The 22,606-nt window shown below is 41.6% G+C and overlaps 1 protein-coding gene across 3 annotated transcripts in view; it reads right to left on the bottom strand.

Moving 5' to 3' along the window:
- The window catches only part of mdga1 (MAM domain containing glycosylphosphatidylinositol anchor 1), a 380,665-nt gene that overhangs the window by 140,223 nt on the left and 217,836 nt on the right, over nucleotides 1-22,606 (bottom strand). For all 3 annotated transcript variants that reach the window (XM_008125164.3, XM_062973681.1, XM_016990606.2), the window contains 2 exons: nucleotides 10,349-10,618; nucleotides 3,651-3,796 (listed from right to left, as the gene is read on the bottom strand). In XM_008125164.3, coding sequence (XP_008123371.1) covers nucleotides 3,651-3,796; nucleotides 10,349-10,618 — 416 coding nt within the window. The remainder of the gene's footprint in view (nucleotides 1-3,650; nucleotides 3,797-10,348; nucleotides 10,619-22,606) is intronic.

Raw genomic sequence — 22,606 nt, 5'->3', positions numbered from 1 at the left:
ACCTTGGAACAATACCTTCGCTGTTATGTAAACTATCAACAGGACAATTGGGCTTCCCTATTACTTCTATCGGAATTTGCTTACAACAATGGTGTCCAGGCTTCAACTAAAGAAACACCGTTCTTTGCAAACTACGGCTTCCATCCGCGTTTCTTCCCTTCTGTCATTGAAACCTCAGAAGTCCCTGCAGCGGAGGACTGGCTACAGGAACTCACAGCAGTACAAGAACTCTTGCACCAGCAACTGGATCAAGCCAAGGAGGACTACAAATGCCACGCTGACGGCCATCGCCAGCCGGGCCCCGAGATCAAGGTAGGAGATCGGGTTCTGTTGTCCACTCGTTTTTTGCCCTCCCACAGTCTCTGCCGGAAGTTAGATGCCCGTTTCGTTGGTCCCTACCCAGTGGTGGCGCAACTTAACCCCGTGACTTTCAAACTCCAACTTCCGCGCTCCATGCGCATTCATCCGGTGTTTCATCGCTCCCTGCTCCTTCCGGCGGATGGGGTACGCCCCGATGTGGACCGGCCGGCCCCCGCCCCTGTTTTGGTGGACGGGGAGGAGGAATTCGAGGTTCAGGACATTTTGGATTCTCGCTTTCATCGCCGCCGCCTTCAGTATCTCATTGACTGGGAGGGTTTTGGCCCCGAAGAACGCTCTTGGGAAGACGCTTCCACGGTCCATGCCCCCGACTTAGTCCGCCGCTTCCATCACGCTTACCCTGCCAAACCGCGGCCCCGTGACTCGAGGAGAGGGGCCATGTTGGAGAGGGGCCTTGAGGAGGGGGATAGTGTGATGTCTCATGGGCCTTGTAGTCCCGTTCCTAGTGCTATTGTGGCAGACGAGGAGGAAAACATGGGATTTCCACCAAGTCAGCTTGAATCGGAGCCTCTCCACCTGGAGGATGTTTGTCCTCAGGAAGTTAACCAAACAAGCCTTGGGCAGAATTCTCCCCCGTTTTCCCGAAAGGACAATTATAATATTGATAGAGGAATCAGGGAGGCTAATCGCCGGAGTCTCAGAATCGCAGCCAGACAACTAGCTGATTAGGTCTGCTTCCCTTGGGAAATTCTAAGGAGTCATGCATCTGGACAGAGTTGGGTTTCGCTTCTTGTTCTCCAGGGAAAGTGTTCTGTTGGCGGGAAAACAAGACCCTATATAGGAGTTTTGCCGCAAGGGGAACCTTGCGGAGTCAAATGTTCAGCTTGAGGAGAGAGATCGTGTGTGGACTTCGTACCCCAGTTCCTTGTTTCCCAGATCAAGTTCCAAGCCTTGCCTTGTTTCACGGATCAAGTTTCCAGCCTTGCCTTGTTTCATGGACTTCTCTGGACTCAGTTCTTGTTTCATGTTTGCCTCGTTTCAAGCTTTGATCTAGCCAAGAATCAAGTCTATTTTCCAGCCTTGTTGTCAAGCTACTTTGGACCTTAAAGACCCTGTCATTCCCCACACTATTGCTTGGCAAGGTGTGTGTTTCGGTCAAGTGGATTATAACTTTGGACTCTAATATCTTATATTGGACAATACATTTCTGGACTATATTTGACCTCATCTGAAAGGTCTGCTTCTGAACTATATTCTTCACTTGTTTTTATTGACTTTATATATTTCTTTAATAAAGATATTAGATAGATTCTTGCCTCTGTGTAGGTTATTGGTGCTCTGCAGCCTGGATCCTGACATGTATAGAGATATATCTTCCAAATAGAGTTTTGAAGTAATACAGAAAACATTTATGCACAGACCAAGAAAAAACTGCGATTTTGGTAAGGAAACATGCATTAGTCAATGTTGAAGTGGAGTTTAAATTTGAAGCTAAGCTATCCATTCTAACAGCAGAACCAAACAAAGGTACCATACTTCATCTGTCCCGAGTCCTCCATCAAAACTGCCCTACAATCTGCCTTTAATCTTCACATAGTGTTACTTGAAAATTGTGATAGCGGATCTCAGCATATAGTAAAGCTGCCTTTTGACAAAGAACCTTCATTATAAGATGTTCCCTTGTGTACTGTATTGCTAAAATTGTTATTATTTGTTAAGTACTGATGATGTGTTCTGTGTTGTATGAGAAACTATATAGAAACAGACCTTTCTCTAGAGAACAAAGCATCACAAAGAAAGGCATGGAAGATGATCTTCTGTTTGACCTACAGAATAGAGGTGTTCCAATCCTTTAAATTGTTCTATCTTGTACATAAAGCAAATAATCTTTTACTTCCAACTATCAGCCTAACCTGTTAACTGCTCCAGCGTGCTCCAGCTCCATGACAAGCACTAACCTTAAAATCTATGTTGTTGCACATCACTTTTAGTGAAGTGTGCCTTATGCCCAATAAAGAAGGAAAACAACAGTAAAAAGATTCTGTAAGACTCATGTCTAAACTCCTGTGGGTAGTATTCTGTACTTTTACACTATCAACTTCCAATTTAGAATTACACATCAAATTGCCAATCAGAACAAACTAGAGTGCTAACTTGAAGCTAAACCTCCTAGCATATGCTCCAAAGCTGGAAAACTATTCTGGCATTAACTCAGCAATACGATGGTTTTTGCATATAATCTTTCTGTTCAGCAAAGACAAAGGTACCGAGCATAATAATCATTTACAAGCCCTTTCACACATCATCATCATCACCATTATCATATTTAGATCCCACTTTCCTTCCAATTCCTGATTCTAGAATTGCTTCACAATTTCATGTTCATAATAAACACATAAATCCCTCTACAAATGGTATAAAATATCTTGGCATATATAACAACATTTCTCCTGCTGGTTCTTTTAGATTCCCTGTCATCACATGTAATTCCTTTGTTCAGACCTTAATGACTTTGTCACACGGCTGCCGGAGTTGCTCCACTTCATCGGAGAGGGGGACCCGGTGCCCCATGCCCTGCATCACCCAGTTTTAGCTGAGGGCGATCCCATGGGGGGAAGCATGGGAAGCATAGAGCGTGTGGCTTCCCTCATGGATTCCAATGGCAACACGGGTGGCATGCACTTGCTCCACCCTCCTTCACCCATGGAGCCGCTCTGGCATCATTTAATGGGAGCCAGAGGGTTCTATGGGTGACCTGGGCTAAACCGGCATGCTGCCAATTTTAGCCCTGTGTAAAAAGGTCAGTTTAATAATATTCCACTATTATAATGACAACTTGATGAAATATTTCTGAAACACGAACAGCCTACGACTGTCCTCCTCAATATCAGGCAGAAGAGCTCTCTAGCTTATGGTCCTTATTTGTTGAAAATGAAGAATCTGAAAATCTACTCATTTGAACAGTTGGTTTATAAGAGTGACAATATCTACTAATGAATACAAGCTTTTATTCTTGTTACAATCCTGTTCAGAATGCAGAGCATGTGAATTCCAAGGGGAGGCCAGCAGGTTTTCTTTGCTCTCAATCATTTACAACATCAGGCTTTAAAATGAGGGCTATACCATACAACTTGTTTCTTATCTTGGTTAGATGGGAAAGGAAGGGCCATGACCTCAGTTCTAGCTTATTTTTGCAAATAGCAACTCCTATCCTCCTAGGAGAGGCTGATGTGATCTCAGTTTGAATAGAATATAAGCATTTATTTTTCATCATTGCAGGCTCACAGTCCAAAGGCTGGTGCTTAAGAGGCTGAACACTGTGTCGGTCTTACCTGACGGACATCCAGCCGGTAACTAAGAATGGGATCAACAGCGTCAGGCTCCTTCTGTGTCCACTGCAAGACATAAGAGTAGTTCTTGGATTGCTTCCTGGTGGGGTTAGGGGTATCATAATAAAATTCTGGGTTGTATGCTTTGCCTAAGAAGTAGAAAGTAGAGAAATAGGGTGAGGGAAAGAAGGGAGAAGAAGACGTAAAGGAAACTTGTTACTAAATGAGGTGCCGAGGGTAAGAATCCATCCCTAGAAGCAAGCAAATATTCACAACATCACATATGTTGATGTGTAAAGTTCATACTGAATACAGAGCTCAGAATTGTGACTTTCTGGCCACCAACTCCCTGAATATTCTATCCCTCAGGGAGTCCAAAAAAGTCACTTCTCCAAGATCTGACGAATCCCCTCATTCCCACTTCTGTAAACTTTAGATCATGTTATTGCCTTCAAATATCCACTGACAGCCTAATAAAAAGCACCAAACTCTCAGAACCAAACTTGAAGCTCTTGTTAGGCTCAAGTTCAGATAAACAAAACAAGCACTCTCACTTCTATTTATCTCTTCTTTCATTTATAATGGTGACTGAGATAAGGTGGATATGGCAGTACCTAGTAATGAGATACTTACGTCTCTTGATTTTAGGTTAGCACCTTAATTTCTAATCTGTGGACTCTATCTAGCAATTAAGAAACCAGCATCAAAGAATCTGAATTCAGCTGGGAAAATTAGCGGCTGGAAAGATAGAGGAAGGAGCAGATGAAGAGCAACACAAATGTAGTCCTTCTTGTTGACGAATGGAAGACACATCCCTTGCAACTGCAACAGCCATATACTTTTCTCAGTGCATAAGTAAAATTCAGAGGTTGACTGGATTTAAAATGGGGACATCAAAATGGGAAGTGTCGCTTCAACCATTTAAAAAACATATGTGACAGAGGAATTTGTAGTGTCATGTTGAGGAAATTGGGAATTTATAATAAAAAACCTGACTGTTCAACTGCATGTTTCCCCATACTGTATCATTTGAGGAGAGATGTGTCTCTATAAACATGCAATGGAGGCACTCTTGGAGAGTTGGAAGTACAATAATCTTCTCAGTGTCTATGTTCACAGGTGTTATATTGGGAATATTTGTCCGTAGCTTTGAGCCTGAACTGATGGAATATTTTATAATGGTGATGTTGTGAGAAATAGTGATTGAATGTTCTTCATGTACACCAACCCACATAAAGAAACACATAAAGAAACACAGAAAGCCTATAAAAATAAAAAGTGGGTGTCAGGTCACTCTGCTTTCTGCCAAACATCCTAGTTTCTATGTCTTGGGAAGGGCTTTGTGTGGAAGGTAGGTGGTGGGAGGAAAGCATGAAGTTATACAACTCTGGTGATAGCAGATCATCAGGAGAGACCCTTCTCCCAGTCCTGTCACCATCACAAGCATGGCTGATGGGAGCATGAGAGGGCTTTTTCAGTGGCTGCCCCTAGATCAGTGGTTCTCAACCTGTGGGCCCCCAGGCATTTTGGCCTACAACTCCCAGAAATCCCAGCCAGTTCACCAGCTGTTAAGATTTCTGGGAGTTGAAGGCCAAAATATCTAGGGACCCACAGGTTGAGAACCACCGCCCTAGATTCTGGAAATCCTTTCCCAGAGAGATTAAAATGTTTCTCTCCTTGGTGTCCTTCCATCAGAAGACTAATACATATTCTTTTAAAGAAGGGTATTTTAAAAGAATGAGCTGAGGGTGCTGTATTGTTTTAATGAAACAGTTTTTAATAGCTTTTTATCTTTTTTAAATTGCATTTTGTTCTTTTAATGTGAAGTTTGAATTGTTTTAATACTGTGAAAAATTTAATACTGTTATAATGTTTACTCTTCAAATGTATCCTTTTGATTTATATTGTTCTTTTAAAGTGGGGAAAATGTGGGAGAGAAATAGTAAAGATGATGATGACGACGATAATAATAATAATAATAATAATAATAATAATAATAATAATAATAATAATATTGCATCTTCAAACATACTGATCTCCATTTCCAAAGTGTTATTTGGGATACAAACTGTGGGATCTAGCATTTACATAAGGAATGGATCAGATACCGGTATTAGGGTAAACAGTACATAGTAACTAATTTAAATTCTCAACTTTATGGACTTGTGGCCAATCTACAGTGCATGCCATAAATCGCACAAAAGTACCATGGATTTCCAGTATTCTTAGACTAAAGGCCCTGTAAGCCAAACCTATATTCTTGACTCTATGCCCAGATTTATGTTGCTGCCTGTTCTTCAACTCAATAAATTAGTGGCAAAATTGCCTTGCTATATATCCATCTGCATTTACACAACTGTGTACACTTCAGGGACACTTATTGTTTGGACCTGATTTATGGTACATCTTCCAAAAAGGATTGCCACTGGTGTTTTCTGTAATAGCAAGTATCTAAATGCATGGTTCCTTTTTATGGCCTCTTAGCTTAAATGTACACTTGCTTAGCTTAAATGTATCACCAAATATGTCTTTGTATACATGATGGTCAATTCCATTATTTAAAAAGCAAGTAGCATCTTCCTCTCATCATGTGAAAGATAGAACACAGTGGCCCAATGCTGTCTTTAAATGTGTACATTTGTCTATATATAGTGAGACAAACATGTCTGTGAAGACAGCAACTAAACATGACAAAATATTTAGACTGGAAGACAACAGCTATGTTTGTACATCATGAATAACAAATTCTTTACAGCCAGTGCTGCTGAGAATAAGGGAGTGGTGCTGGTGTATGCTCCTGATTGACTTCTCTTGCAAGCAGGAGCAGCCAAATAAACAGCAGAGCTTCCACCTACAGTTTTATTGTGCAGAGAAATCTGACTTGTGTGCTTCCGGGCAAATCAAAGTTATAATCTAGAAACCTTCTTCTGTATATAACAACCAAACACAGGTGGAAGTGTTGTAGTTTACTGAGTCGCCCTTGCTTTCAGGAGAAGATAAACCTGACGTGAGAGAACATATAAACATGTATAAGTTGATCTCATGTATAAATTGAGGGCAGGCTTAGGGTTAAAAGTTATAGATTTTGATATGACTCATAAATAACTCGAGGGTTGTTTCATAGAGCAGGGAACGCACCAATGTTCCCTCAGAGGGCCAGTTGTCCCTGGTTGATGCTATTTCCCTGCCCGAGCATTCAAAAATACAAAAGACTGGAGCCCTAGTGGAGAGGGTAGAGGAAGTCAGTACTTTTTAAAGGTCCTCCCAGGATGGACCTTCATGCTACTTGACTCAGAGAAAGGGATGATTTTTGTTTTAAAAGAAGATTTAAGATACACTATTCACACTGACTTGTGGCTAAAGCGTACAGGTTTTTTTGGTTTGATTTTTTTTTACTAAAATGTGTAGACTTATCCATGTGTATATGGAGTAAGTAACAGACCACATTATGGCAATTCCCCCCAATCTAATGCTTTCTAGATAAACTAAAAACCCTTCCATTCTCTGACATCACAGTCATCATGCTGACTGGGATGATAGATACCAGAGTCCAATACATTTGAATGCACTAGATTGTGAATGCCTGGACTTGTTATGAACTGGGGGCAAGAGTGATTTTCCCATTTTAGAAATGTCTTTAAAAGTGGCAGGAAGTGTCCATATAACCAGTGGAAGAACCTCAGTAGAAAGGAGCAAAGGCAGTGTGCTTCAGCAGAAAGAAAAAAGACATAGGAAAAACAAACAAATAACACATGAAATCATTTGCAAGAATTGTGAGTAATGGAATTAAGTAGCCTTAGATCCTGTAGAATTTTAATGGTTCTAAAGATAATCTGAATAAATTTGCTCGGGATGGTTTGAATTGAGCAATTCTGATTTGATGTGGAGTTCATACTTGGTTATGCTAAAACTGCTTAATATCTTCTAGTACAAACAAAAAAAGCAAATTTAACTGCACAGTTCTTGTTCCAAGCAATAACTTTCATTAATGAAGGGAACTTTTTGACTGAGTAATGTAGAACCTTTTCATGAAGAATCTAGTTTTATAAAATAAGAGAAAGCTGCTCTTAAAGCACTTGGAAGACATAAATCAGCAGGAAAAGATGGCATGTCAATAGAACTATTTCAAGCTATGGAGACAGAACCCATTCAGCAAAAATGGAAAACAAAATAATGGTCCATATATTAGAAATGCTCAATATACACTCCAATTCCCAAGAAAGAAGACACCAGGGATCATAGTAGCCATGAAGCCATTAAACTGTCATGCAAGCAAAGTGAAGTTCAAGAATTTACAACAAAGACTTCATCATATGTGAAGTGAGAAATGAAAAGCGTACAAGCTGGATTCTAAAAGGAAAAGGTATTAAAGATCACATTGCTAACAGACTGGCTAATAACAGGGCATCAGATAATTTCAAAAGAGAATCTACCTGTCTTTTATGGTTTATTTGAAAGCTTGTGTAGATCATGAAGAAGAAAAAATCCACAACAGTTGATTGTCTTAAACATCAAGACAAACATACTCTAAATAAGGGACTACTGTTAAGACAGAATATGGACAAACAAAATGGTAGTCAAGATGATCAGACACGTCTGCATGCTACCTGTTATCACCTTATCACACAAAACATACCATATGGAAAGTGGAATTACTGGTAGACTTGGAGAAAGGAAGTGCACAAAGTGGAGGAGAAAACACCAATATTTTAAGACATTAAAAGACTTACTAGCAGGAAATACCAAAAACTAAAATGACCAGGGATAAAAGTTAACAAATAAATGAAATGGCAGGGTTATAACTCAATATTAAGAAAACAAAAATGTTGGTTACATATTTATGTAAGTTAAATATTGGTGAAAAGCCATCAAAATTATTGAAAAGTGCTAATACTCTGGTGACTGTAGTCAAGAAATCAGAAGACAAAAACTTGGAAAGGCAGCTACAAACAAACTAGATAAAATTCTCAAGTGTAAATATTTATAGTTACATATTAAAGAAAGTCTTATCCATGTCATAGTATTCCTGATTTCTATGTATTGACTTGTTACATGGACAATGAAAAAAACCAACCAAATAAATGGGTTGAAAGGTTTCCACTAGAAGGTAAAGTAATTAAATTGAGTCCCTAATACTTTGGACATATGAGATAACATGACTTATTAGAAAACAACAATGCTCAGAAAAATTGAAGGCATAAGGAAAAGAGGAAGACCACATTACAAGTGGATAGACTAACTAAAGGAAGCCAAGGGGCTGTTAATATTCTGTTGCAGGTTTTAATTTATAGGGATACTGTAAGCCAGTGTTTCTCAAACTGTGCTGATCCAGGTGTTTTGGACTTCAGCTCCCAGAAATCCCAGCCAGATTATCAGCTGTTAGGAATCGTGGGAGTTGAAGTCCAAAACATCTGGAGGAGCACAGTTTGAGAAACTCTGCTGTAAGCATATAACAAAAATAAATGATGAAAAGATTAAAATTAATCATCCCAGACCTTAGAACACTAAACTTGCAGTGTTAAATAAATAACATTTAGATTTGAACATTAACAATATATAATAAAAACATATTTAGATCTAAAATTCTAAAAGATGTTTCTGTAGTAAAATATCTCAATCAGTGGATTTCCTTAGGACCATGAAATCAGTGATGGGCAAAGGTGCCCAGCAACAGCCAGGAGGTTTCCAAAGTTTTGTGGCTGCTGACAAGGCAATAAAAAATGAGAAAGCTAGGTATGACTGCTCAGTGAGGTTGAACCAAGTTCAGTCCTAATGGATAGTCGGGACTCCATCTTGATGATGCAGTGGGATGGAGACGGATGGTGCAGTCACCTCTGGGCCCAGTCTGGAGTATTGTTACTCCAGACCAGTCCCATATTTTGTGGCCTGTGTAGATGAAGCCCTAGGAGTTTCTTTGGGGATTCTTTGGAGTTTCTTTGGGGATTCTTTGGAGTTTCTCTGGCTTGTGATAATGCGGGACAAAATCAGATTAACTGGATTTACCCCAGTTTGGAGGCTGGAAGTCCCTGGACATCACCTGGACAACCAGTATCACTCTCTGGCGCAGTTCAGGGTTGTGGCCCATGTAGATAGGCCTCATGTTTCATTCTTTTGTTATTTGCCTGGAGGCACACAGCTATATAACCAGGAAAAAGCCAAGGGATCCAATGTACTTCAGTGGCATTCCTCTTTCCTCATATACAAGTTTTTTCCAAGCTACTTCATCCCACTCTAATTACAAGCCTCAGCCATTCTTCTCTACTATAATTAAATGGAAATGATTCAATGCTTATTTTTATTAACTTAGAATGGTAATATTGATGTTTACTTCTGAGACTGCATTTCTTATTATTTTTATTGACTTAATTTTTTGTGTATGCCAGAGATTCAGAACCACCTTGGAGACTAATTGTTGCTTATTCAACTTGTATTGACTGCAAAGTCAAGTTTTATAACAAATTCAGAAATAAAAGCAGAACAGACAATACTCATTATCTGGAATAGTATCAGTTTTTAAAAAATTGATTCCCAAGATGGAAGAGGCTGTCTCCAGTGATTTCACAAAAAGGTACATTGGATCCCTGATAATTTTCTTCCTGTTTGCTTAAGTCACCCATGGAGTCCTTTTGCAGTAACTTGGGGAAAATTAGATGGATTGTAGAGCTCCACATTTTCACAGGGGCTCTCTTGGGAAGACTTACCAGACACTTGGAAGAGGCAAGTTGCTACGCCAACATCATTGGAGATGCTACATTCATAGCTGCCACTTGTCTCCCGGCTCAAACTGTCCACCTTATACTCAGAGTAGTCCTGCTGCTCTGCTGGAGGTACCGTGAGCAGACTCCCATTAAATCGCCAGACAGCAGTGGCTACTTTCATTGGGCTTCCCTTTAGCATGGTACAGCGAAGGGTGACACTGCGTCCCACAGCTTGACGGATATCCTGGAAAACTGGCTCCACTACTGGAGGAACTAAGGGGGAAAAACAAATTAATAGCATCAACCGAAAAAGCAGTGTCCCATGCAGTTGCAATAATAATAAGAATATTTATGACTTTTACTTATACCCTGTCCTATACTGAAGCTTCCAGGCATATTATAGTTATCTTAATGTGATGAATCTATTATTATTTGTGAACAAAGAGCTCACCGTTCAGAACAGGAATGGGAAATATGTGGACTGACAAGTCTTTAGTGCAGCTCTTGGGGTCTCAACATTATATAAGGTATTAATTCAGCCTAAAAATGGATAGCTGGATGCCCCTAGGCAGTGCACTTATTCAATTTAAAATTAATTTAGGCCACCATATTTTTGAGGGCCTGAAACTTTTGGTCACTTCTGGTTTTGGAAGAAGCATCAGAGGTCTGGGATGGGTGTGGAAAATGGGGTTAGTGTCTTCCCTTCATTGCTCATCTTTGGTTTACAAGACTTAATGCATGGTACAGAATGTAAGACTCATCAGAAACTGCTGCACTCTCTCATGTCCCCGCATGGAGCTGGAGCTGATAGAGGGAGCTCATCCACGCTCTCCCTGGGTTGGATTCGAACCGGCAACCTTCAGGTCAGCAACCCAACCTTCAAATCATCAGTCCTGCCAGCACAAGGGGTTAATCCACTGCACCACCAGGGGCTCCTCCTAAACAGAGTAGTCCTAAACAGACTACTTTGAGGAGAACCTCATTTCTTTCAGCTTGCAAAATAACAACAGATGATGCTATAGTAACAATGGGAGGAAAGGGGAGAGAGGAAAATAAATACAAATATCTGGAAGAAGCTGCTCTATTCATTGCAGAAATAAATTCCAGGAAGAGGTCTCATTTTGTGTTATTTGGACATCACCAATGTACCAATAGATTTCCTTCCATGTTCATTTGGATACATGCAACACAAACTTGGATGGGTTACCTTTTTAGTCTACAATGAATCTCTCAGAATTCAGAGAACTGAACCCGCACCCAACCTCATAAATAAACAAATAAACAAAGTGTAGTGGTAAATTATTAGGAAAAACTGAAAAGCAGTCACTTGGAAAAAAACAGCAGAAGGTCTGGAGCTTATCTTCTTTTGAAAGACAAATGTACTAAAGCGAAAATTTAATATTTCAGACACTTTCTTTGGAGCTTTGCTCATAATGGTGAATTCATATTATGCCATACAGAATTTATTTATTTTTATTTATTTCCATCATTTCTATCCCACCCTTCTCACCCGAAGGGACTCAGGGCGGCTCACAGTCTGGAAAAATTCAATGCCAATATACAATACAAAAAGATAAAACATAAGCAATTAAAACAATTAGATAATTTAACAAAGTACAATAAATAGATTTAAAACAATACAATATAAAATACCTGAGCCATTCGTCCACAAGACCTTGTACATGAACCTTAAAACGGACCGAGTTGAAGCCAACAGAATTCACTCGTCAAACGCTTGCTCACAAAGCCAAGTCGTCACTTCTTCCTAAAACTCAGAAGGGATGGAGTCTGCCGGATATCACTGGAGAGGGAGTTCCACAACCAAGGAGCCACCACTGAAAAGGCCCTGTCTCTCATCCCCACCAGCCGCACTTGTGAGGCAGGTGGGACCAAGAGCAGGGCCTCCCCAGATGATCTTAAAGTTCTCGTAGGCTCATAGGAGGAGATACATTCAGACAGGTAAGTTGGACCGGAACTGTTTAGGGCTTTGTAGGCCAAGACCAGCACTTTGAATAGGGCCCGGTAGCATATCGGCAGCCAGTGGAGCTGGCTTAACAGAGGAGTAGTACGCTCCCTGTATGCTGCTCCAGTTATTAATCTGGCTGCCGCCCTTTGTACTAGTTGGAGCTTCTGGACCGTCTTCAAAGGCAGCCCCATGTAGAGCGTGTTGCAGTAATCCAAACGGGGTGTAACCAGAGCGTGAATCACTGTGGCCAAGTCAGACTTACCAAGGTACGGGCGCAGCTGGTGCACAAGTCTGAGTTGTGCCAATGCTCCCCTGGCCACCGCTGAAACCTGGGGTTCCAGACTCAGCGATGAGTCCAGGAGAACACCCAGACTGCGAACCTATGTCTTCAGGAGAAGTGCAACCCTGTCCAACACAGGCTGTAACCCTATACCTTGTTCAGGCCTGCTACTGACCAGGAGGACCTCTGTCTTGTCTGGATTCAATTTCAATTTGTTCACCCTCATCCAGTCCGACACAGTGGCCAGACACCGGTTCAGGACCTGAACAGCCTCCTTAGTGACAGGTGGGAAGGAATGACAGAGCTGGACATCATCTGCATACAGATGACACCTCACCCCGAAACTCCAGATGATCTCTCCCAGTGGCTTCATGAATATGTTGAAAAACATGGGGGACAGTACTGACCCCTGCGGGACCCCACAAGACAATGGTTGTGGGGTCGAGCAGGTGTCCCCCAATGACACCATCTGGGACCGCCCCTCCAGGAAGGACTGGAGCCACTGCAAAACACTACCTCCGAGACCCATCCCCGTAAGGCGTCCCAGAAGGATACCGTGATCAATGATATCGAAGGCTGCTGAGAGGTCCAGCAGAACCAGCAGGGACACACTCCCCCTGTCCAGTTCCCAGCGTAGATCACTGACTAAGGCGACCAAGGCTGTCTCAGTACCATGTCTCAGCCTGAAGCCAGACTGTGCCAGATCTAGAAAATAAGTGTCTACCAAGAATGCCAGGAGTTGTGCGGCCACCACACGTTCCATGACCTTGCCCAAAAAGGGGAGATTGAAAATGGGCCGAATGTTGTCCAATTGAGTGGGGTCCAGTGATGGCTTCTTCAACAGCGGTTTGATCACAGCCAATTTGAGGCTTGCTGGAAAAATGCCTTCCCGAAGGGAGGCATTCACCACCACCTTCACCCACTCAGCCAAACCCCCTCTGGCTTCCTTTATCAGCCAGGATGGGCAGGGGTCTAGGATGCATGTGGTAGCTCTCACCTCTCCAAGCACCTTGTCCACATCCTCAGGCTGAACCTACTGAAAAGAATCCATCAAAATAGGACAAGCAGGTGCTCGTGTTACATCCTCGGAGACTGCCCTTAATATGGTGTCAAAGCCGGAGCAGATCAGAGTGACTTTGTCCACAAAGAACCGACCAAATGCATTACAGCGCGCTGCAGAGTTGTCAGGGATCCCGTCTTGAGTGACGGGATTTAACAACCCTCTGACAACTCGAAACAGCTCCGCCGGATGGTTTTTGCGGACGCAATATTAGCTGCAAAGAGAACATTCTTTGCAGCATCTATTGCCGCGGCATATGCCCTTAGGTAGGCGCATAGCGGTGTTCGGTCTGATTCTTTCTGCTTCGAATGCCACATGCGGTCTAGTTCCCTTTTCTTTCGCTTCATCGCTGCCAACTCCTCAGTGAACCAAGGAGATGGTTTAGCTCGGGTACTTGAGATGGGACATTCCGGAGCGATCGTGTCTATTGCCCTTGCCACCTCCCCATTCCAGAGGGAGACCAGAACATTGACAGGATCACCAACCGAGGCGGTGGGAAACTCCCCAAGAGCTGTCAGGAATCCATCTGGATCCATAAGCCTCCTGGGGTGGACCATTTTAATAAGTCCTCCACCCCTGCAGAGGTTAGATGGTGCAGTCAGCCTAAACCTGATCAGGTGATGGTCGGTCCATGGCAAAGGAGCGATGGTAAGCTCCTCCACACCACCACCTTCCTCTCATCCCTGGCAGAAAACCAAGTCAAGTATGTGCTCTGTGGATGGAGCCAGATACCAATTGGGACAGCCCCATGGTTGCCATGGTGGCCATGAAGTCCTGAGCTGCGCCAGTCAGGATGGTCTCAGCATGGACATTAAAGTCCCCCAGCACTAAAGCCGCTGGAACTTCAACGCCAGGTTCGAGACCACCCCCGCTAGCTCAGGTAGGAAGACTATAGTGCAGCGGGGTGGTCGGTACACTAACAGAATCCCTAATCTGTCTCGGTCACCCACGCTCAGATGGACACACTCAAACAAGGTTGACTGCAGGATGGGGCACCTGGTCAGGGGGATAGACTCCTTATAGACCACTGTGACACCGCCTCCCCGTCCTCTGGATCTTGGTTGGTGCTGCACGGAGTACCAGGGAGGACAGAGTTGGGTAAGACTGACCCCACCCGCCTCATCCAACCAGGTCTCCGTTATGTATGCCAGGTCTGCCCTTTTGTCCAAGATGAGGTCTTGGATGATTGCTGTTTTTCCATTTACAGACCTGGTGTTCAACAGCACCACCTTTAAGAAAGCACAAGGTTGTTTGAAGAAATGGAGAAGCCATGATTTGAAAGATATAGTTTTGGCTCTAGGCACACCAGTTGCTTCATTATGGATGTATCATGGAAAAGTTTCCCCTATCCTTGCTGTTGTGTAATGCAACACACACAGCTGAAGCAAATAAGCCATTACACATTCACTAAAGACAGAGACCACAGCAACTTTTCCTTTCATTATTATTTACAGAAATACTTCATCACATTCTTCTTGATTTTACACATTACTTAGAACAACTAAGAGGAGTCAATCTGAATAATATAATAACATAATACCATGTTACAATATACAATAAAACATAATGAAAACATTACTTCCAAACATGTTGATGCCACATTTTTCATGAATGTGTATCACCTTTTGACAAAGTAAAATATCCTTATCAAAATGTTAGCAGCACTCTACTTCATCTAAAAAACACAATCTGTTGTTGCTGGAAACATCTGTTGGACCCAAATAAAGAATGTTAATTTTACATTTTTAGGCAAGTAATACTCAGAGATAGTTTGCCAAATATAGCCTACAGTATCTACAGTATGTATTAGATAAGTACTCTAGGAAGATGTTGATTTCTCCTGGCAAGCAGCATGAGCTGAATGCCATATTTTTCTAGATTCTCAGCCTTGGGGTTCTGTCACTGGAGTATAATAAATTAAAGTCTGTCCATAATGAAATGTATATTTTGCACCCTGGGTTGACATGGTCAGCTCATTAGAGATTGTATGCAACAAGCAACAGGTGCCTTTGCTGGAGGCTCTCACCCCACAAAGATATTAATCAAAAGAAATGAAAAAGTGAAAATCGATTGGATCCTTAAAATGTGTTTTAGAGTCTTCATAGATGAGTCACTTTTGAGGGAGCCGACCTTCAGGCTCTTAGTCCTAGTACGTGACACAGTAGCACCATTAACTGAGTCAGCAAAGCAAATGGAGGATTGAAGAACTCTGTGCTCACTTTAATAGGTTCAGAATGAGGCAATCCTTCCAAACTAGACCTCATCTAAAGGATAACAGGTGGATGAACATAAAGGGCAAAGTGATCTACACTCAATGTCTTCTAGAGCAAGAGTTCCCAACCCTCCTCCATTGGTTTTGGATCAGCTTTCTAAAGCCACACTCAATATGTGACCAGCAGAAGTAGAAGACCAAAACATCAGGAAGAAGAAAAGCTGGGAACCATGCTCTCGATCAGGCCTGCACAACCTGTGACTCTCCAGGTGTTTGGCTTCCAACTCCCAGAAGCTTTAGCTAGCTGTTCCGATGGCCAGGAATTTTGGCCATTGCAATTCTGCAACCTGGATGGCTGCAGGTTGTGCAGGCCTGATCTAGATAGTTTCTTCTTCTTCTTCTTCTTAGGCATTCCTTTGTAGTTCGAGGATGATGGTCCTCCATTTCTTGGACAACACCTGTGCGTGATTTTTTTTAATGTGTGGAATTCGGTGCATGGCCGGTCAACACACAGTCTTCACAGATTGAGGTCCCAGCAGTGGTGTGATTAACACAACGAGAGTGGCTTCTCAGTCTGTTGCAGCCTTCTTCCTCCTTCACAGCCATTGTAACATGTACCATGTTATCCTCCGCTTGCTCTGCCGTTGAGGTCATGGGTCTTCGAATTGTTCTTGGTCTGGATCCTCTCCTGTGGCCACTCCTGGGAGTGTGTGACTCCAGTGGTTGTGCCCGCAGGTTCATTGGAACACGCAAGCCCCCTCACCACGTCAAGGTGACAATCCATCGAGGGGGATAGTTGACCATCTGTGGTATCATATGGGAGTGTTTCCAAGTGAGCAGGAGGAAAAATATATCGTTTTCTTACTATGTTGTGCATATAGCATTTGTGCTGCAATTATCATGTAGTACCCAGCACCATCCAAGAAGGCCAAAGAACATCAGCAACAGGGAGCTTGGAGGAAAGGGCAGTGTTTGTCTGCTGCAGGCTGCCTTTGGCCTCAGCTTCTGATGACCAGCTACTTGCAGACGTGGGCCCTAACTGTCTGGCTGAAGGAGGGCCCAGCAGAAACACCTGCTGCCTCCAGAGGTTGCGGCATAAAAGGAGGATGCTGGCGGGGACCCAGTCACCCCGTACCATCCAAGAGGGCCAAAGAAGACCTTAAGATCATGACGGGGAGGGAGGCCTAGTAGGGTATATCTAGATGCTGTTTTTATGTTTTAATATCTTAATGTTAATGGTTTTAAATTGTATTTATATGTTAATTATTTCTATTGATTTTATGTTATGTTTTATTTGCTTTGTATAATGAGGCATTGAATTTTTGCCTAAATGAATGTTGTATGCCGCTTTGAGTCCCCTGCGGGGTGAGAAGAGCGGGATAGACATGAAGTTAATAATAATAATAATACTTTGTAGTTTAGTGATTTTGTTCGTTTGGCATTCCTGATAAAAATAGTTCCAATTCTAATTATATCCTTGATTTATCTTATGTTTTCACTGAGAAAAAAATGGCCACAGCTTCTTTTGTTTTTTGGCCTATGTGTAAAATATTTGGCAATATAAATGCCCCATCAGAGGGGACTAGTTTAAGCAGAGTGCTGGCTGCTCATTTCAGGATTTGTTTGGATGTTTTTCTAGACAATTTGAACATTTGCTTTAATATGTTTAAAGTTTTCTGCAGCATAATAGTGTCTGAGGGTGCAAGTGTTCCCTCACTTATTGCGGGGGTTACGTTCCAGGACCACCCACGAAAAGTGAAAATCCGCAAAGTAGGGACACTATATTTGTGTTGTTTACAATCTCACTGCCCCCCTCCTCACCTCTCAAGCACATGCATGCCTTGTGAGATGAAAACAAAGCTGCTTCATCTTCCTTTTCTCTCCCTTCAGCTTCTCCTTCCTTCCTTCCTTCCTTCCTTCCTTAGGTTTCTCATTAGGAAGGAAGTAGAAAGAGGGATTTATAACATTACTTTATGATTTATTTTATACTATTATTTTAGTGTTTATTAAAAAAAACTGCAAAACAGCAAGCACAGTAAGGGCTTTTGTTTGTGCACTTTTCTGGAAGTTTGCTGTCTGGCCACCACAGTTTGAAGCCAGTTTCAAGCTGTATTAAACGGCCAGTGTAGATGGGGCCTGCGATTGTGTGTGCTGATCTTGAAGATTTATGCCACGTAGGCAATCTAAAAATGCATATTGTACCCAGAAATCAGATGTTTTTAAAAGGGAAGTTAATGCATTAGGTAACTCAAAATTGAAATCAAACTCAATACTCATCCAAAAAATTAGTGCTGAAACAGGGAAGGTAGGCAAGAGTAAGAACTACCGCCTATTACAATGGCTACTAAAAATGCCCAGAAAAGGAGTGAAAGTTGGTGGACATAGAATGAAGAGAAGCACAAACTATAGTACACTCAGAACTTCCACTAAGTTCTAACATAACTTTTTCAGAAACTTTCTCTTGCTAACAGAGAGCTAGCAAGAAATTGCCTTCCACTAAGCCAGTGGTTCACAATCTGTGGGTCCCCAGGTATTTTGATCAACAACTTCCAGAAATCCCAGCCAGTTTACCAGCTGTTAGAATTTCTGGGAGTTGAAGGCCAAAACATCTGGAGACCCACAGGGTGAGAACCACTGCACTAAGCATTATGACTATGAGGAAGTTCTATGATTTTTGTTCCAAACCGAAAGATGGCACTATCAATGGGCACAGTCCAGGTTTCCACTGTTTGCCATGAGCATATTTTATGCAAATCTGTGTCTTTTCAAGTTGATCTTATTCCTTTTAGATGCCTAAAAAAACTGCATTATCAAGAAGCTAGACTGAGGACAATGGTAAAATATAAATACCCCCATTGATATTGGCCAGTTCTGAACGATAGCACCTAACAGAAGTCACATAAAGCTTCGATCTGCTTGTTTGGTGCCATCCTCAAACAATGTCTGTATCATGCAGATTGTGCTGTCTGAGTATCATAACATCCAGAGAAAAAATCCAGACTGTGAGACTTGCAAGTGTCAATGACTCTTTTTGTTTGTCTTTACAAGTTTGAGAATTAAACCACAGAAGCAGCAAATGTGGTGAGTGATATTATGAAAGGGGTAAAAGGCTAGAGCATGAGCCAACATTCAGTGAGCAATACTCCTTTTTCAGACTTAACATTCAGCTGCTTTAAAAACAGAGGGCAAAGCAGTTCGCCTTGGCAGCAAAACAATTTTGCAGTAACACAAACCATAATAATTCACCTGCTCTTCAAGAAAAAAATTCAAATGATAAACTAAACTTATTTGTGCCCAACTCCATCTTGTCCAGTGAGCCTCAAAGGGCCTTGTGACAATTCATGCATCACCCTCGCTAGATCAGGTCCTAGAGATTTGTGACAAGATACAAACAAACACACCAGATTTTTTTTTCTGGAAAAAAAATGGAGATTGTGACAATAAGGGCAAAAGGCAAGTGAACAAGGGCAGGAATTGTCAAGTGTATCATTGTGCCTTGCATAACCTTTCACTTTCCCAGTTTTACAAGATTAGTGGTTTCTGAATTTATTTTTCAACAGTGATGATGCCCTGAACCATAAGGGTCAGTAGAGCATGACCAAGTTCTAAAACTCATTTGAAATTTTTTTCTTTTGCTTTAGGCAAAGGAGACGTCTTGTTTTCCACAAAATAAACCAATTCTTGCTGAAATTTTCTGTGAGTTACATCAACTGCCTATCCATGTGTTTGGAAACTGGGTCCTACTGTACCTCCTCCATCTAAGCTAAGGCAGAAAGTTACCAGATAGTGTGTCTTCTTGATGGTAGTTCCTTCTCCAGATTTGTTCACTACACATCAGTAAAATACCTTTTTCATTTTCCAGATTTTTTCAGGTATAGTTTAAGATCTGAGGGCTGAGATATATATATATATATATATATATATATATATATATATATGTGTGTGTGTGTGTGTGTGTGTGTGTGTGTGTGTGTGTGTGTATATATAAATGTTGTGGCTTTTAGTTTGTTGTATCATTTATATTTGCACTGTTTTATAATTTTTTAAAACTAGCTTTGTGATTTCATCATACAGTCTTACTATTATGAAATCATCATAATGCTACTGTGTTGTCATTTTTTTTTAAAAAAAATAGATGATTCAAACATGAAACAAAGAACAGAGTTATGAAGCTATTAATGAAGATGAAAAAAATTGCAATGGTTCTGTTAAGGTGTGACTGTGACAAGGGTGCAATAGAAAGCATCAGCAATTAGCTACTCTTGTGAGACTGGCTTGGAGTAGTCTTCATATGGAACAACATACCATAAAGATGTAGTGTGATAAGTCTCAAAGATTCTATGATACTATGAATTTGTTGTCTCTGCATGTGCTGCTGGGGGCTTCCAAGACAATAAAGTCTAAGACATCAGGAGAACCAAAGTTCTTCAACCCTGTGTACAAGCATGCAAACACACACGTGGTTTTGCTCTGCATTGCATTCTATTACACACACACGTTTGCATGCTGAAGAAATAATCATACAGAAATCCTTCAAGATATGGGAATGCCAGTCTTAGTCGCTCCACCTCCATGAATTTTACTTAGAAAGCAACAGGATCCCAGACATGATCATTTCTGCATGACCTCAACAGGTCCATCATTTCAAATTAGCTGCTCAAAATGTCATGCTGACTTATCACAGGCATTTTCTCTGAGATGCTGTACTGTTTTTAAATTATTATATTACAGTGCAGGTCAGTTTGTCCTTAACAGAGTCATATGCAAATGAATGAATGACAAAATAAAAGAGCAGCCCAGCAATTGGTGACAATCTCTCAGGCTGAGTGCTTGCAGTTCTACTTCACAGGAGCAATTCTAGGTTTCAAAAGATATAGACCAAAAAAAGTCTATAAACCTTCCCACAATGTTAGTTCTGCAAATGTCAGAATCCTGCTTCATTATCAGGCTTCTTTCCTTTTTTCTTATTAAAAAGGCTAAGATGTTGTCTGCATACTACTACTACTACTACTACTACTACTACTAATAATAATAATAATAATAATTTCTTACAATCAACAGATCAGATAAAAATCCATACTACTACTTCCATGCACAACTCACTCCGGTGATGGTAATCACTAATTTCACCTGCTGGGTTTTCCTAACTTAAAGGCAGGCTTTGTAACTCAACAGAATTCAACTTTTTTCATGATTCTATCTCAAATGTTCTCCAGTCTCTCCCCTCCCGGCACACAACAAATTAGCTGTGGGGGCACAGAAGCACAGGAACACAATTTCACCAAGTAATTATTGCAGTGTTCAGCCATACACTAGAAGCACGTACATATGAGAAAAGCAAAGGGTTTTCATTCCAGGGACAATAAAAGACAAAACAAAAAGAAATTCCAGTGACAGCATAGTAAAAAAAAAAAACACTTATTCTGCAGTTGCAGGAAGACAAAAGGGACTTTGGCCACCAGTGCAATGGAAAAGTAGAATGTGATTCTCAGTATGTTGATCTGAAGCTTGACTAAATTCCACACAGCTTACTCCCAGTTTAGGACTGCATAGGGCTGGCATCTAAGCTCAGCTAGATTGCTGTTGTCCTTGTGGACAACAAGTTAAACATGAGCCAGCAATGTGATGCGGCTGCTAAGAAAGCCAACGGTTTTCTGGCCTGCATCAATAGGGGAATAGCGTCTAGATCCAGGGAAGTCATGCTACCCCTCTATTCTGCCTTGGTCAGACCACACCTGGAATACTGTGTCCAATTCTGGGCACCACAGTTGAAGGGAGATGTTGACAAGCTGGAAAGCGTCCAGAGGAGGGCGACTAAAATGATCAAGGGTCTGGAGAACAAGTCCTATGAGGAGCGGCTTAAAGAGCTGGGCATGTTTAGCCTGCAGAAGAGAAGGCTGAGAGGAGACATGATAGCCATGTACAAATATGTGAGGGGAAGTCATAGGGAGGAGGGAGCAAGCTTATTTTCTGCTGCCCTGCAGACTAGGACACGGAACAATGGCTTCAAACTAGAGGAAAGGAGATTCCACCTGAACATTAGGAAGAACTTCCTCACAGTGAGGGCTGTTCGGCAGTGGAACTCTCTCTGTGGTGGAGGCTCCTTCTTTGGAGGCTTTTAAACAGAGGCTGGATGGCCATCTGTCGGGGGTGCTTTGAATGCGATTTCCTGCTTCTTGGCAGGGGTTGGACATGATTCTGTGATTCTATGTAAATACTTTTGTGCGCTATGACCTACAGATCAACTAAAGCAAGGTAGCTCATCAGTGCCAATGATTTTTTTTAACATGACAATTGTAAGCAAATAAAATTCTGTGTACACTTCATTGGAAAGAAGGGTAAGGGATAGCTACATAATAGCAAGTCTACAACCCTTTTCCCTTACTGTCAAACTATGCACAGAATTGCCCAGGTTTGCATTTTCTTTGTGGCTGTTTCTTTCCTCCCTCCCTTTCCATCATACATGTTTTCCCTCTCCCTTTTCCCTTCTTTCCTAGCTTACCCTCATACATGTTCCCTCCCTTCTTGCTTGCTTTTCTCTGCCTTTCTTTCTCTTAACTTTTTTCTTTCTTTCTTTAATTCCTCTCACTTTCCTGTTTTCTTTCTCTTTCTTCTTTCCTCCCTCCCTCCCTTTTCTTTCCCCCTCTCTCTTTTTCTTTCTTTTTCTTTTTTCTCTTGCTTTTTTCCTTCCTCCCTTCCTTTCCCTCATGTATCTTTCCTGCTTTTCATTCCTTTTGTCTTCT

The sequence above is a fragment of the Anolis carolinensis genome, chromosome 1 (assembly GCF_035594765.1).
Source record: "Anolis carolinensis isolate JA03-04 chromosome 1, rAnoCar3.1.pri, whole genome shotgun sequence".
In the NCBI taxonomy this organism is placed as follows: Eukaryota; Metazoa; Chordata; class Lepidosauria; order Squamata; family Dactyloidae; genus Anolis; species Anolis carolinensis.
The sequence above is the reverse complement of the archived record's forward strand: the minus strand, read 5'-3'. Positions and strand labels throughout refer to the sequence as shown.